This window comes from Rhinopithecus bieti, unplaced genomic scaffold, assembly GCF_001698545.2.
Source record: "Rhinopithecus bieti isolate Rb0 unplaced genomic scaffold, ASM169854v2 scaffold_73599, whole genome shotgun sequence".
Classification (NCBI taxonomy): Eukaryota; Metazoa; Chordata; class Mammalia; order Primates; family Cercopithecidae; genus Rhinopithecus; species Rhinopithecus bieti.
The window spans coordinates 444618-461996 of NW_016827349.1; the positions used below are offsets into that span (position 1 = coordinate 444618).

At 39.6% G+C, this 17379-nt stretch overlaps 1 protein-coding gene across 3 annotated transcripts in view; it reads left to right on the forward strand.

Moving 5' to 3' along the window:
* Positions 1 to 17379, forward strand: part of TMEM245 (transmembrane protein 245) — a 103352-nt gene that overhangs the window by 13039 nt on the left and 72934 nt on the right. For 2 of the 3 annotated variants that reach the window (XM_017863780.1, XM_017863781.1), the window contains exons 3-4: positions 1128 to 1229; positions 14995 to 15111. In XM_017863780.1, coding sequence (XP_017719269.1) covers positions 1128 to 1229; positions 14995 to 15111 — 219 coding nt within the window. The remainder of the gene's footprint in view (positions 1 to 1127; positions 1230 to 14994; positions 15112 to 17379) is intronic. The other variant, XM_017863782.1, reaches the window with a different exon arrangement.

Genomic DNA, 17379 nt, shown 5'->3' on the forward strand with positions numbered 1-17379 from the left:
TGACTTGTAAAAATTTTTTTTTTTTTTGACACGGAGTCTCACTCCATCGCCCAGGCTGCAGTGCAGTGGTGTGATCTTGTCTCACTGTAGCCTCCAGCTCCTGGGTTCAAGCAATTCTCCTGCCTCAGCCTCCCAAATAGCTGGGATTACAGGCATGCACCACCACGCCTGGCTAATTTTTTTTTGTATTTTTAGTAGAGACATGATTTTACCATGCTGGCCAGGCTGGTCTCGAACTCCTGACCTCAAATGAGCCACCTACCTGGGTCCCCCACAAAGTGCTGGGATTACAGGTGTGAGCCACTGCACGTGGCCAACTTGTAAACATTTTTGCATTATACACTGAGGAGGAGACATTGACACTTTTGCTGTGCTCTTTTGGGCCATTCTCTTTCTTGAGAGAGAAAGTTCACACCCAGTGGTATTTTCTTTTCTTTTCTTTTTTTTTTTTTTGAGACGGAATCTCGCTCTGTCGCCCGGGCTGGAGTGCAGTGGTTGGATCTCAGCTCACTGCAAGCTCCGCCTCCCGGGTTTACACCATTCTCCTGCCTCAGCCTCCGGAGTAGCTGGGACTACAGGCGCCCGCCACCTCGCCCGGCTAGTTTTTTAGTATTTTTTAGTAGAGACGGGGTTTCACCGTGTTAGCCAGGATGGTCTCGATCTCCTGACCTCGTGATCCACCCGTCTCAGCCTCCCAAAGTGCTGGGATTACAGGCTTGAGCCACCGCGCCCGGCCCCAGTGGTATTTTCAAGAAACCAAGTCAGACTTTATGACTTTGAGATCTATGCCTAATTCTGGTCATTCTGGGGTGAAGTAGGTGATTTGAGTTCGGGATGGTTTTAGACCCTTGATATGCATTACAATAGACTCTCTTTAAACCCTATTAAAGGTAGGCTGGCATATACCCTATCCATTTGACCAGGGGCCTCTGAGAGAGCAGGGATGAACTTAATTTTGAGAAACCTTGAAGTTTTATCTATCTAATGGACTTAAAAATTTTTTTTTGCCTGATAAGTAATTCTGTAATTAACATATATACCAGATTGTTCTGTCAAACTACAAAATTCGGTTTTATAAAACAAGTACTAGGTTTTATTTCACTAAAATGTTAATTCTTAATTTGCAGCATCCCTTGCTGGCTCATGGAGAATTCCAGTATTCTTGGTTATTGTTTTCCTGATGTCTGTGGGCACCCTGTATGAAAAACAGAATGGAAAAGAGTCTTCTGGTAAGAAATAGGGCATTCTATTAACATTACTCTTTGAAGCATTTTGGAGAGTAGCTTTTCAAAAAATGCTATGATGAAGCAACTTTGAATTTATTTAAAAACCTATGATGGTTTCTGAATGGAAAATAAATCGTTTAAAATGTTTTAGGTTGTTAGACCATGCTTTGTTTTGGTATTATTTTATTGAGGCATATATAACTTAAAATTAATCATAAGCCATTGTATTTTAATTTTATTAAAATATCTTACTTATTTTGGCTGGGCGGCGGTGGCTCAAGCCTGTAGACGCCAACACTTTGGGAGGCCGAGGCGGGTGGATCAGCGAAGGTCAGGAGATCGAAGCCATCCTGGCTACAGGTGAAACGCCGTCTCTACTAAAAAATACAAAAAAACTAGCTTGGGCGAGGTGGCGGGCGCCTGTAAGTCCCAGCTACTCGGGAGCTGAGGCGGAGAATGGCGTGAACCCGGAAGGCGGAGCTTGCAGTGGCTGAGATCCGGCCACTGCACTCCAGCGCTGGTGACAGAGCAAGACTCGTCTCCAAAAAAAAAAAACCAAAGAACAAAAAACAACAACAACAACAAAATCTTATTTTTATAAAAATAAAATATTTTTATTTTATTTTTTAGTGACAGGGTCTTGCTGTGTTGCCCAGGCTGGAGTGCAGTGGCACAATGATAGCTCACTATAACCTTCAACTCCTGGGCTCAGGGGTTTTCCAACCTCAGCCTCCCAAGTAGCAAGGGCTACCAGTGCAGTAACCATTTAAAAATGGCATACAGGCCGGGTGCAGTGGCTCAAGTCTGTAATCCCAGCACTTTGGGAGGCTGAGGTGGGCAGATCACGAGGTCAGGAGTTTGAGACCAGCCTGGCCAATATGGGTAAACCCCGTCTCTACTAAAAATACAAAAATTAGCTGGGCATGGTAGTGTGTGCCTGTAGTCCCAGCTACTTGGGAGACTGAGGCAGAAGACTTGCTTGAACCCGGGAGGTGGAGGTTGCAATGAGTCAAGATCGTGCCAGTGCACTCTAGCCTGGCGACAGAGTAAGACTCTGTCTCAAAAAGAAAAAAGGCATACAATATATCACAATGTTGTGCAACCATGACCTCTGTCTAGTTCCAAGACATTTTCATCACCTCAGAAAGAAACCCTGTACATATATCAGTACTTCATTCCTTTTTATGGCTGAATTATATTCCATGGTAAGAGTACACCACATTTGGTTTATCTGCTTGTCAGTTGATGGATATTGAGTTATTTCTACCATTTGGCTATTGTGAATAGTGCCACTGTGAACGTTTGTGTGCAACTATTTATTTGAATACACGTTTTCAGTTCTTTTGAATATTTACCTATGAGTAGAATTACTGGGTCATATGGTAATTCTGTGTTTCATTTTTTAAGGAACTGCCAAACTATTTTCCACAGCAGATGTACCATTCAAATTTCTACCAGCAATGTATCAGGATTCTAATTTCTCTGCATCCTTGTCGGCATCTATTATTTTTCACTTTTTGATAATGGCCAGTCTAGTGGGTATGAAGTGGTATCTCATTGTTGTTTTCATTTGCATTTCCCTAATAACTAATGATGTTGAGCATCTTTTCATTTGCTTTTTGGCCATTTGTTTCTCTTCTTTGGAGAAATGTCTATTCAAATTCTTTCCCCTTTAAAAAAAATTAAATTGTTTGCCTTGTTGCTTGTTGTTGCATTTTAAGAATTCCTTATATAGCTACTAGACCCATATCAAATATATGATTTGTAAATATTCCATTGGTGGGTTATATTTTTACTCTCTTGATAGTCCGTCTGTTTTGATGCACAGAAATTTTTTTGATGAAGTCCAATTTATTTTTTCTTTTATTGCTTGTGTTTTTGGGGTCATCTGAAAAACAATCGCCAAATCTAAGGTCGGTGAATACTTACCCTTAAGTTTCCTTTTAAGAATTTTATACTTTTATCTCTTATATGTAGGTCATTGATCCGTTTTGAAATAATTTTTGTACATGAAGTAAGGTAAGGGTCCAACCTCATTCTTTTGCCTGCGTATATTCAGTTCTCTCAGCACTGTTTGTTGAAGATGGCCTTGGCACCCTTGTCAGAAATCAATTGACCATATATGTATGGGTTTATTTCTGCCCTTTCTGTTGTGTTTCACTGATCTATATGTCTATCCTTATGTCAGTCAACACATTCTTTTGATTACTGTAGTTTCGAAATTCAGAAGCATGAATCCTCCAACTTTATTCTTCATTTTCAAAATTGTTTTGACTATTTTTTGGTCCCTTGCATTTCCCTATTTAAGATCAGGTTTTCTGTTTTTACAGAAAAGCCTGTTGGGATTTTGATAGGGATTGCATTCAATCTAGAGATCACTTGGGAAAGCATTGCCATCTTTACAATATAAAAAAACAAAACCACAAAAACCTTACAATTTATGAGCATGGGATGCATTTCCATTTATTTCGTTACTCTTTAATTTTTCAGCAGTGTTTTTTTTTTAAATTTTAAATTTTATTTTTTGTGGCTACATAGTAGGTGTATATATTTATGGGGTACATGGGATGTTTTGACACAGGCATGTAATGTCTAATAATTACATCAAGTAAAATGGAGTATCCATCTCCTCAAGTATTTATCCCTTGCTATAAACAATCCAATTATACTCTTTGTTATTTTAAAATATACAATTAAATTATTGACTACAGTCAATAATTGTTTTGCTATCAAATACTAGGTCTTATTCTTTTTAATTTTTTTTTTTTTGAGATGGAGTCTCGCTCTGTTGGCCAGGCTGGAGTGTAATGGCACGATCTCAGCTCACTGCAGCCTCTGCCTCCCAGGTTCAAGCGATTCTCCTACCTCAGCCTCAAATTGTGCTATCAAATACTAGGTCTTAGTCTTTTTTTTTTTTTTTTTTTTTTTTTTTTTTTTTTTTTTTTTGAGATGGAGTCTCGCTCTGTTGGCTAGGCTGGGGTGCAGTGGCACGATCTCAGCTCTTTTCAGCCTCCACCTCCCGGATTCAAGTGATTCTCCTGCTTCAACCTCCCGAGTAGCTGGGATTACAGGCACCCACCATTATGCCTGACTAATATTTGTATTGTTGTAGAGACAGGGTTTCACCATGTTGGCCAGGCTGGTCTTGAACCCCTGATCTCAGGTGGTTCGCCTGCCTTGGCCTCCCAAAGTGCTGGTATTACAGGCATGAGCCACCGTGCCCTGTCCATTCTTTTTAATTTTTTTGGTACCTATTAATAACCACTTCCAGCTTCCCCTTACCCTCCCATTATGCTTCCCAGCCTCTGGTAACCATCCTTCTGCTCTCTATCTCTGAGTTCAATTGTTTCGAGTTTTAGATCCCACAGATAAGTGAGAACATTAGATGTTTGTCTTTCTGTGCCTAGTTTATTTCACTTAGCTTATACGGCCTCCAGTTCCATCCATGTTGTTGGAAATGACAGGATCTCATTCTGTTTTTTTGGCTGAATAGTACTCCATTGTGTATAAGTACCACATGTTCTTTATCCATTTATCTGTTGATGGATACTTAGGTTTCTTCCAAATTTTGGCTATTGTGAACAGTGCTGCAACGAACATAGGAGTCGGCGGTGTTTTGAAGTTTTCTTTGTGTATGTCTTGCACCTTTAATTTATTCCTTATTCTTTTTGATACTATCATGTGGAATTGTTTTCTTAATTTTCTTTTTGGATGGTTTATTGCTGCTGGGTAGAAATAAAACAGATTTTTTGCTTGTTGATCTTGCATCCTTCAGCTCTGCTCAATTTATTAGCTTCAGTAGTTCTTTGGTATATTCTTTAGGATTTTGCATATATAAGGTCAGTCATCTACAATAGAGATAGTTTGACTTCTTCCTTTCTAATTTGCATGACTGTAATTTATTTTTCTTGCCAGATTGCTCTGGTTGGAATTTCTAGTACAAAGTTGAATAGACCATCTGCTTTTAAAGATTAGTTTTGAGGTACCCGGCTGTGAGTGACCTATATCTGGAAATAGTTGATTAAAGGTAGAGATCTCTAAGGAGTTGAAAGTGGAGAGGTTGTCAGGATATAGTAGTGGTCCTCAAATCATCAGACCAGACTTCTGGTTACCCAGCCGTGTGGAAGCAGCTGTGACTGGAGAGGTAAATCTGAACACAAAGCTTCTGTAGTTGACTGATACTTTGCTCCTTGCTTCTTTCTGATGGCTATAATAAACTCCAAGAGCAGATTACTAGCTGCAGTATGTTTTAAAAAGAATTAATTTCTCAGATAGTACGTGTGTTGCAGTAAAGTGAGGAAATACAGAGAAACAAAAGGAAGAAACTAAAAATCACTCAAAACTCACCGTCTACAGATTATACCAAAATGTTAACTAATAGTTGTTTTGCCTTCAGACTTTTAAAAACACACAAAAAACTAGATTGCAGTGAACATTTTCTTGTGTAACCCACATCTTAAACTTAATTATGTCATGATCAACTTTCTATGTCAATGAATACACTTATACAGCGTTATTTTTAACGTCTTCATTTTATTCTAATCATGAGGCCGTTTGTGGCACTCTGGTGTGTTTGTACAGGTACCTTGTAAAAGTTTTAAAATTAATTTGCTTTTATTATTTTATTTGATAAATGAGTAATATCTAACAATTGTAAGCCATATTTTATTTATAAATATATATTTAGAATTTTAAAATACCTGAAGCAAAGTAACCTTAACTACATATCTCTCTCACAGTGGAAAATAGGGAGGATTTTATTTTATTTTATATTTTGGTGTCTAAGTTTTCTTTGTTCAGCCTGTCTTTCTGGTTATAATCTGTTAGACTCTGTGGTTATATATCTGCCTAGTGGAAGTAGATTTCCTGTTTTTGCAACTGTTGTAGAAAGCTTGGCAGTTTCGACTTGTTTCTCTGGTTAGTTTTATCTCCTGTGTTTTCGTTCACCTAATAGCAAGTGACTCAGACAGCTCTGCTTACCCTTTACCCCTTACCCCAGAATGGTTTCCCCTTTTGACTACTTTTGTCCAGGGCCAAGTAAGTAATTATTATAAAAATATAAGTAATACAGGTCTAAACCAAAGGTTGCAATTCTGTTTTCTCTACAGTGTAAATTCTAGTCATCTGATGACGGCAGCCTAGAAAACTGTAAGGATAAGACTTCTAAGACCAATTTTTGAGCAAGGGGAAAAAGGATACCATGGTCGATGATGATTACCAGCCGTAAACTTAGAATAGTGATATGCTGATATGCAAGCCAGATTGCTGTTATTTGTATTACAGGCTATGACAAGGAAGTCACAGACACACAGAATAAATGTTGAGTACAGATTTGAAAATCTTGGTTTTATTTATTTTCTTTTACTCTCATTTCAACCTGCGTCAAGATAGGTGATTACTGATCTAGAATTCCTTTCTGGACTTCTAGTCTAAATAATCCTCATCATAAAATAAATCTTTTAAATGTTTTTTTTTTTTTCTAAATTTCTGAGTATTTTTTTCTTGTTGCCCCTGAGAACATTGTTTCTTTTTAAGAATCAGAACTCAAATCATCTGCTGTGTAATGGGACAGCCCTCCTCTTATACTTACAGTCAGTTTCCTGCTGTAGATGTCACTGTAATATAGGTAGGTACGGGAATGCTTTAGTATACTGCCACGATAATGTGTGCATCTGCTCTTTCCTTGTCATTTCCAATGTCCTGTTGTGTCACTTGCTCTTGTTTTCCAGTCACTTGTGTGAGTATCCTTCTGTGTGTCTTCTGAGCTTTGAAGGTTTTGTGCTGTAGAAACTTTCGTGATCTGTGGTTCACTAGACTCACAGAATTAGTCCTGGATTTCATCAGAATTCAAAGCCTGAGTTTGGTTCCTAGACCCAGAATACTCTTCTATTTGTTATTCATATTTTTGTCTTTAGAGACTGACACTCGCTCTGTTGCCCAGGCCAGAGTGCAGTGGTGTGACCATAGCTCACTGCAGCTTGAACTCCTGGGCTCAAGCAATGCTCCCACCTCAGCCTCAGAAAACTCTTCTTGTGAATCATTGCTGAGTTAGTTTCAGTGGTTCCTTCTGAACCCAAGGGTCTTATTCAGTGGTTTCCTCTTAGACCTGAGAAGTTCTAACAGTATTTCCCAAAAGCTTAAGATAATGAGGGAAGAATATTTAAGTGCCTGTCATGAGCCAAGAACTTTTAAGTGCTTTTAAATGTGCTATCTTTTTAAATCCACAAGCAAACAAAACAGAACCCATACAAATAAATCTTTGTAAGATAGATGGTATCTTCATTTACAGATGAAGATACTTCTAGAGATTAACTGACTAGCCTGCAGTCACACAGGTGACTAGTGGAGCTAAGATTTAAACTTAGGTCCTTGGCCAGGCATAATGGCTCATGCTATAATTCCAGTATTTTATGAGGCCAAGGCAGGAGGATTGCTTCAGCCCAGGAGTTCAAGACTAGCCTGGCCTTGGCAAGATAGTGAGACCCTGTCTCTACAGAAAATAAATAAATAAAATAAAAATTAGCTGGGTGTGGTAGTGTGCATCTGTAGTCCCAGCTACTGGGAGGGCTGAAGCTAGAGGATTGTTTGAGCCCAGGTCAAGGCTGCAGTGAGTAGTAATCATGCCACTGTATTCCAGCCTGGGCTACAGAGGTGAGACCCTGTCTTAAAAGTAATAATAATGATAATAAATAAACGTAGGTTCTTGACCCTAAGCCCAGTGTTCTTTCCACTCCCCAGGCTCTTTGAGTGTCAGTCATCCTGAAAAAGTATTGACTACTCATCCTTCTTGCATCAGTTGTAGTTGTCAGCTCCTTCAGTTTTCCATATTGGTCCTGTTGACTTAACACAACTACATGACCTAGCTTCCTTGCCTCCTAGATCCCAGAAACCTTACTTAGTAGAAACCTTATGTCTTAGTCTGTTTTGTGCTGCTGCGACAGAGTAACACAGACTTGGTAACTTGCAATGAACAGAAATTTCTTGGCTCACAGTTCTGGAGGCTGAGAAGTCCAGTGTCAAGGTGCTGGCATCTGGTGAGGGTCTTCTTGCTGTGTCATCATGTGGTACAAGGGCGAGCAAGAGAGGACTGGGGCTGAACTCACCCGTTTATAATGACATTAATCCTACCCATGAGGACTGAGCCCTGATGGCCTAATCACCTCTTAAAGGTCCTACCTCTTAATACTTGTGATAATGACAACTAAATTTAACACAAGTTTTGGAGGACAAACACTCAAACCATGGCACCTGGAATCCACCTTCAGTATGTTCCCTTGGCGTCTGAGGAAAGAGGGACACTAGCATTGTTATCTCCTATAAGCAAGGCTGTGTTAGACTCTTTAAAAATGCTCAGTTTTTTTTAAGCAGTCTAGTGAGATTGGTGTTATACTTATTTTACAAATGAAGAAACTTAGGCTCAGAGAGCCATTTTTTCTGAGTATAAGAAATTTCTTCAAAAGTTAGTGAAATAAGCATCAGATATATCTATAATAGCCTAGATACCCGGCCTGAGAAGTACCAGCAAGTACTGCTGAGTGCTGTTCCTCCTGGCATTGGTAATTGTTTGTAAATGACTAGAAATGTCTTTGCAGAGACAAATCCTGATAGTTGCCTTACTCATTTTGGGATAGCATGAGATATGAACAAGTTTGGTTCAGTCAAGCCCAAATTGGAAAAAGGGAGCAAACCAAATGTTTTACTGTTCCTCTCCCACTCCCCAGTTCTGATACTGCAAGTTAAACAGGCCTAGAGAAAAGTCTACTGGTTCATCTGCAGGCCCTTGTGATGTAATACTAGAAACCATTGAGAGGGAGTTGTATTTTCCACATTAGTAATGGAAACAGAAGCCTTCTTCAAAGGGAACTTTGCAGGCTGGGGAGGTTTTATTTGGTATGCAGTGCCTCCTTCCAATAAGCATGTTTGGATGTATTTCTGTTAACTGCTGCTATATCTGTGAAAAAGAATGGTGGATCAAGAAGTATCTCCTTATTTAGACTGGATTTAAAGTATATTTACCAATGCTTGTTAAAAGGGTTAGTCTGTTCATCATTGAGTTGTTGTATTAACAGATACTATCTCACCTGAGGTCCCTTTCTTGTGTGCTGGACTCTTTGAGTTTCTGTCCCCTGGTGCTAGGCTGCTAATGTCAGTAGCATGCTTGTTTGGATTTGTGTAGATCCCTGTTATTTGGCTTCTGCTTAATGCTGGCCCTGTCTCTGGGTGGATTGATACCTGAAACCTTGGATGCTCTTTCCTTTTTTTTTTTTTTCCAGTCCTTGAGTCCCAAGATTATGTTCCCTTGTTTTTGTGCCTATTTTTAGCTGTGGCTTTTAAATCTAATACCATTCTAATACCACAACTTGGCCAAGAGTCTCAGTCCTGGCATTCTTCTGTTCGGTTTATCATCTCCCTACCTGGACTGTTGTTTTTTGTTTTTTTTTGGACTGTGATTCCAGGCCAATTCCTTGAGGTTTTTGAAGTGCTGAAGGGTATCACTAAGACAGAAGTCATTAAAATACAGATCTGTTGGATAAAAGCAATTTGCCAAATCTTGTGTTCATAATTTTCAAATACTTTGTTGATTTTCTGTATGTGCTACTCCTTTCATGCTTTTTTGAAGTTTGAGGTGCTCGAAAAATTTGCTGAGTCATTTGTGTATTAACTAGAAAAATACTACAGCTTCCATTGATGCAGCTAAGCTTTATTGCATATTTACTGCATATTTTAGTGCCATTAGCAAGTTGGAGAGTTATTCCTTAACACACAGTTTTGAAGATTTAATTGATTGGTTTTAGCTTTTTCTCGAATCTTTCAGTGCCTACTCTATAGATACAAGATACTTTGCTTAGCTCTGTGGGGAGATCTAAAAATATCTACTAAGGGAAAATAGATGGCTATAATATAAAGTAGAAAGGGGAGGAGAGGTACAAAGAAATACTACAGAAGTGTTAGTGTCTTCTACTTCCAGTTTATACTGTCAAAGCCAATAGATTGATATTGATGATGATGATAGCTAACATTTATTGAGTACTTCCTACATACCCAGCATTGTTCTAAACTTTATTTATTTATTTATTTTTCAAGATGGAGTCTTGCTCTGTCGCCCTGGCTGAAGTGCAGTCGTGCTGTCTTGGCTCGCTGAAGCCTCTGCCTCCCGGGTTCAAGTGATTTCCTGCCTCAGGCTCCCAAATAGCTGGGATTACAGGCACGTGCCACCACACCCAGCTAATTCTTTTGTATTTTTAATAGAGATGGGGTTTCACCATGTTGGCCAGGCAGGTCTGGAACTCTTGGCCTCCGTTGATCTACCTGCCTTAGCCTCCTAAAGTGCTAGGATTACAGGTGTGAGCCACTGTGCCCGGCCAGCATTTTATATGTATTTCACTTCATTCTCACATTAGATACAAATTTATGTAAGCCTCATTTTTACACATGAGGAGACTGGGACAGCTCGATGTTAACTAACTTGCCTATAGCCATCTAAGTAGTAAGAATAGACGTGGGATTTGAACCTGGGGAGTCTTCTTTCCTCACCTGTGCTTCCAGCCACTGAATCGTGCTGCTTCCTCATAGTAAATGTGAGACCTTTCGTGCCCTGTTCCCAGCTTCCCTCTGCATTCTTATGCCACTCTGCTGTTCTCATTCACACTGTCTTCCGGCCTTATTGAACTTCCTAGAGTTCTTTGAAGAGGACACTCTGCTTTTGCTTGCCTTTGTGTCTTCACACTTGCTTTTTTGTCTTCCTGAAACACTTTTCTACCCCTGCCCTCTAAGACACCAGTCTCTCAGGAGCTTCCTCTCTGAGATAGAACTGTTCTGTCTTTATCTAGCTCACTTTTGTTAAAATGGATTTAAAGGATGGCATCTTTCAATATTCTTGTCAGACAGCTCCTTTGGAAACCTTTCCCAGACCTCCCTGCGTGGGTTTGATTTCCAAACTGCTCCCTAACAGTTTACACTTACTTTACATTAGCTCTTAAGTATCAGACTGAATTTGAGACCAGGGTCTTAGTTTCTTATATCGGCATATAGCCTAGTCGCCTATTTGGTGAGTGAATGCTTAGTAGGCATTTAGAAATAAATGTAAGTTAAAATGCACCTGAACTGAAAGTCCATTATTTGAAGAGTTATCCAATGATCTTGTTATTTTGCAAAAACCATCAAGGGACTTAATTTTCTTTTCTTTTCTTTCTTTTTTTTTTTTTTTGAGATGGAGTCTTGCTCTGTCGCCCAGGCTGGAGTGCAGTGGCGTGATCTTGGCTTACTGTAACCTCCGCCTCCTGGTTTCATGCCATTCTCCTGCCTCAGCCTCCTGAGTAGCTGGGACTACAGGCGCCCGCCACCACGCCCGGCTAATTTTTTGTGTTTTTAGTAGAGGCGGGGTTTCATCATGTTAGCCAGGATGGTCTTGATCTCCTGACCTTGTGATCCGCCCACCTTGACCTCCCAAAATGCTGGGATTACAGGCGTGAGCCACCACGCCCGACCAGGGACTTACTTTTCTTACAGTGTCTCTAGATGAGTGACCAAGAGTGACCACTTAATTAAATTACTTTTGAAGAGGCCAGTTTAGTAATTCAAGATCCTTGACTAGTCTGTAATCTTATGTAAGAGAGAATTCTTAATTTTAAAATTTTGACCTGAAGGTCTTTGTTTTGTTTTCCTTTTCTACTGTATTGTCCCAGGCCATGAGGTGTTCCCAAACTTTGCTCTTGAGTGGGGCCTAAGAGATCCTCCCGGGTGTACTGCGAAGCTAAGTCTTGCCCCAACTCTGGTGTAGGTCAGTTTGTTTGTGGAACTTTTTTCCTTTTTTTTTTTTTGTGAGACGGAGTCTCACTCTGTCACCCAGGCAGAGTGCCGTGGTGTGATTTTGGCTCACTGGTGTGATCTCAGCTGAATGATGTGATCTCAGCTCAGTGATGCGATCTCGGCTCACTACAACCTCTGCTTCCCGGGTTCAAGCGATTCTCCTGCCTCAGCCTCTTGAATAACTGGGATTAGAGTAACTGGGATTACAGGCATGCACCACCATGCCCAGCTAATTTTTGTATTTTTAGTAGAGATGGGGTTTTGGCGTGTTGGCCAGACTGGTCTCGAACTCCTGACCTCAGGTGATCTGTCCACCTTGGCCTCCCAAAGTGCTGGGATTACAGGTATGAGCCACTGCACCCAGCCTGTTTGTGGAACTTCTTTCTGAAAGTCTAAAAATAACTCTAATATGCCAAGAATCTTCTGCTACGTGTTCTCTAACCATAGTCTGGAAACCTGGATACCATCATCTCTTTGATTCCCTTTATTGCTTCCTCACCAAGTGTGGTCCACTTTGACTCTTCTCTGTCTCTTTAACGCAGCCGCTTTTCCCCGTCTCTCCTGTTGTGGCTGTAGACTACGCTGGCATCATGTCTTTCCTATAGTACTGCAACAACTTATCTCCCTGTACCCATTATAGGTCCCCTCTAGTCTCTCTTTCTCCAGACAAGCAGGAGTGGTCTTATATCTCAAACAGGTTATTTATTTACAGGGTGGTGAGAGGGGTGAGAGGCAGTTGAGTGTGGTTATAAAAGGTCAACATGAGAGACCTTGTAGTGATGATGCTGTTCTGTATCTTGTGTCAGGGGAAACTGGACAAATGGTGGTATACTGGGATTATTTCTTGCAACTGCATATGAGTATACTTTTGTCTCAATAAAATTTCAGTGAAAAAAAGATTACTATCCTGTTTGAAACTCTTCAGTGCTTTCTTCTTCCTCTTAGAATAAAGACTAAAGTCCTTCATATGGTGTTCTGTGATCTGCATCATCTGGCTTACCTCTCCAGCCTTGTCTATTTGATACCAGTTTCTTACTAGCTGTCTGTGTTCCAGACACACTGACCTTCTTTCACTGTCTTTAATATGCTAGGTTCTTCTCACAGCTTTCCTTCTGCCCAGGATATTGTTAGGATGTCACAAGATACCCAGGATTTTTTTTTATAGCAACCATAATTTGTATACACATGTTTATTTGTGTGGTTCTTTAATTAATGTCTTTTACTAGACTCCCTGGGGGCAGGGTCTGTGTCTTTCTCCCGAGCACACAGTACATGTAAGAAATGAAAGACCGTTTTTCTCTGTCAACCCTTGCTGTCTTATTGGCATTTCAGGAGGACCTTGGGTACACAGGCCAGGAGAGTAAGATCCTAATCCAGAAATCTAACTTATGCTTTCCTCTCAGACAATGAGTTTGAATTTCTCTAATATTGAGAGATATGATACCATATCTAAAAATAAACTCTTTCAGGTCACAGGGGCATTTATTAGAGGAGGGACAGGGTATGATTGAGCAAGGTGAGTACTCTTATCCTGATGTCTGAATCTACCAAAGAGCCCCACCTCAGGCTCTGGCTTGCTGCTTTCTGGGAGAGGGCCAGCCTTGGATATTTGGGTGTGTGGAGTTAATTTGGAGCTGAAATTCATTGGCTTTCTGAAGGGTCATGCTCTTTTCATTGGCATGGCAGAATCCTATGTTACCATACTGAGTCTTGGCCTACCAAAAATAATGTCTCAGTTGTATGAGTGTGGGTGTATGATTTGATGACTAGGAATTGCTAGTGTTCTTAGTTGTGAACAATAGAATCTATTTCAGGGAGTTTAAATAAATAGTAGGAGGTATTGATTAGCGCTTACAAGTTTTGCACATGGAATTTCTGGAAAGACCAGACAACTAATCTTGGAATCTGACACAGGCAGAAGCAGTGCAATCAGGAGAAATGCTCAGTGACACTGAAGGACTGTTTGGGCAGAGGGCCACGGCTGCTGCTGCTGTTCATGGTGAAGTTAGAGATCAGACATCAGAACTTCTCCTAAGTTGCTGCGGAAAAACCATGTGCCTTCCTGACAGACTGTGTTTGACGCGAGAGCTCTGTGGCTTCCAAATTACAGTGTGCCACTTCAGCCTCTCAAGTCTTGCACAGGTGTACCTGCTTGTTAGAAACTGTCACGTGTGAGACCTTAGCTACAGGGGAATCCAAGAAATACAATTTTTTAGCTCTCCAGTCTAGTGTGCAAGAAAGTATGCTAGAACCTGATGCTATTCTTCAGTGAGCTATTCTTCCTTGTCTGCTGTAGAAGGTTAAAGGTTGACAGACTTCCTTTGCCAGTGAATGTTTTGCTTGAATTTAGTGCAAATGATTGGCACTACCTATTAGGAATTTAACATGGAAATATATAACATGAAACAAGGTCATGTTCCTTTAGATTTTAAAGTTGTAGATTTTGCCTGTACTGAGTTATGTAATTTATAGGTCTATATGGATATCTATTTGCATAATACCCATATTTTTGCATACTTATTTGTGGAATGTTTTTATTATGATCACCAAATATGGGCTATCTTGTACTAAGATGAGACCTAGTCATACAACATAGCCTAAGACAGATCAGGGAGCTCACAGACTTGATGTGGTAGTGTTTTTCAATAGAAGTATGCATTGAAATCAACTTGTTAACAAATGTAAGTGTGGGACTCCAAATTTACATGTGTAGTGTCTGCCACATCCACCAGCATGAAGTTCCCAAAGGAGAAAGGTATACAGAAAGTCGAGGGATTTGCTTTTTTAGCACACTTTCATGTCGATTCTTAATGGTTCTTCCTTGGTGAAGAACCACTTATTCAGTGGGTCAGTGGTAACCATTTTATTTTGTTGTTGTTGAGAACGTTGGACTGTGTTTAAATTTGCAGCCATTATTTCCCACTTTAAAGACTTTTGAAAATGGATGCTTCTTTTACAGGGGCAGAGTTACCAGGGCAGGTTATCTCCATGGCAGCTTCTACTCTGGCAAACTTGGCCATCTCTATCACAGGGTATGAATCAAGCAGTGAAGACCAGCTCTCCACTCAGCCTGCAGGTGACTGATGTTCTGGTGACATTCAAGGTTATTCTGGAAAATGAAATGTACATAGAATGTAAAATTTAGGACACTAGCATCACAAAATGCTACTTCTGCTAATCCTTCATTTATTCTCTTTGGTTCCTTTTTTTATGCCCTTTTCCCTCTCATCTTTGTTCTCATATATCACGTTTTAAATACATTTAATTATTTACCTTCTTAAGTTTCTGATCTTAGTTCTTTGTTCTTTCCTTTTAAAAAAAAGGCTTTTCTTATTTTTCTTCTGTTCTTCATTCCTTTCTTTTTCTTATTTTCCTTTTCTCAGTCTCCATTTACCTTCCCCACATTTCCCTCCATTTTTTGCATATCTTATCTTGATTTCTTATTTTCCATTTCTTTCTTCAACAACTGTCAGTTCTCCTCCATGATTTTATTTTGCCCTGTCTCTTCCTGTTGTTTTTTCTTTCTTTTGTTCCCTTTTCCCAGCTCTCTTTTTGGGGAGGACTTTTATTTTCCATGTTGCAGTCATCCATTTCTCTGTCATTCTTTCTCTGAAAGTTTACATGCTGCTTGTGTTAATATGTTGACCCATAAAACAGACCTCTCTGGTTGTTTCGGACTCATTGTCCTGTGTGGCCTGGCTTTGGGAGTTGCAGGCTCCTGAGGGATCCACCTGGTAGATATACCAGCTATAGAGTCATGCTGTACTCTTGGAGAGTTCCGGAATGTAAAAGGCCACCTTAGTCTGTGCTGAGAGGTCCATTAGTGCCAGAGGTATTTGGAGTTAGGGAATATTTAGAGTGAATTCTCCTTGAAGAACTGACTTTCGAAATGTCAGCTAAGAGAAAGGAATTTGGTATAGTAGGAACACTTATTTTTCTTGCACATGGAATTATGTTTCCAAAGTGGAGAGGAAATGATGTTTTGGTTTTGGACTCTTTCTTTCAAATATCTGTCACACCCACCAACATGAAGTTTCCAAATTAGAAAGCTACTTAGAGCAGAGTCAAACGAAAGCATCTGTTAACTAGCTTGGGCTTTAGCCCTGAACTTGTAAGGGTAGAATATTGGTCCTGGTGAGGTGAGTTGACTTACCAGGGTGCAAGTGGTCTCAGTAGTAAAAATGTATTCATAACTGAACATTTAACATGAAAAACATTAAGGAAATTATGATACAGCACTTAGTGGGCTACTGTGTGGGTGGTTGCTTATGAAAATTATGAAACAACAGGGAAGTCATTCATTCACATATTTAGTGAGCACCTCCTGTATATGAGATACTATTGTATGTGCCAGGAATTCAGTGGAGGGAGAACAAAATAGACAAGGTCTTAGCTCTGGTGGAGGTGACGTTCAACTGAAGAGAAAGAATGAGAAAGGATAAGTAGAACATGCTACGACTAAGTAAAAGACCAGGGGGAAAATATGAGGTTGGGATTATGGGAGTTCTTATTTTCTCTTTTTTCTAGACTTTCTGACATAGGATACTTTTGTAATTAACAATCCACATGTTCAACATGACATACTTTTGTAATTAACATTTTTTTCTAATGGAAGGCAAAATGCAAGTTTTAGGATCTTAATAATCTTCATTATTATAGTATATATAGAGTAATACTGCTTTAGGAGTTAGTAATTTCTGATGTATGTGGTATATCTTATTAAAACTAGGAAATAGAAATAATAACACCCTATAGTAAAACGTAACATGGTGGTTGCATTGTTAGGAAATGGTGTCTTATGTGAAATAATCCAGTATGGTTTCCTTTATTTGAAAATCCTCACCTGAGAAATCTGTCGTTGTTTTTGTATCTCACTCATATTTTATATCTTCTATCTGTTTGAAAGCCCTGGGTTCTTGTAAGATCAGTTGGTTCCATTTTAGGTGAAATAACACTGAAAAGTCTTCTTGTGTCAGAAATGGATATAAATACATCTAATCTAAAGTTCTATTAAAAGAAGAGGGATTTTTAAATATAGAAATTCTAGTATATGTTAGCATTTGTTTCTTTAGTTTGAATAAGTTTTATGGGATAATTATAATTCTCAGCTACTTTGTCATGTATTTTGTTTTAATGACTCCCAATTCTATCACCAACTAACTTACTCTTCCTAGATTCAAGCTCTGTTGGCATTGTGATTCTCCACGTTTTCCAGTGCATATGCAAACATGGGTCCAGATATTTTTGTCTTTTTTAACCCAATGTAATCATACCATATCAGCACATTTTGAAGGCCTGAAACAGGCTAGCCTAACGAGTGGCTCTGTATTCCCATTTCCTCATG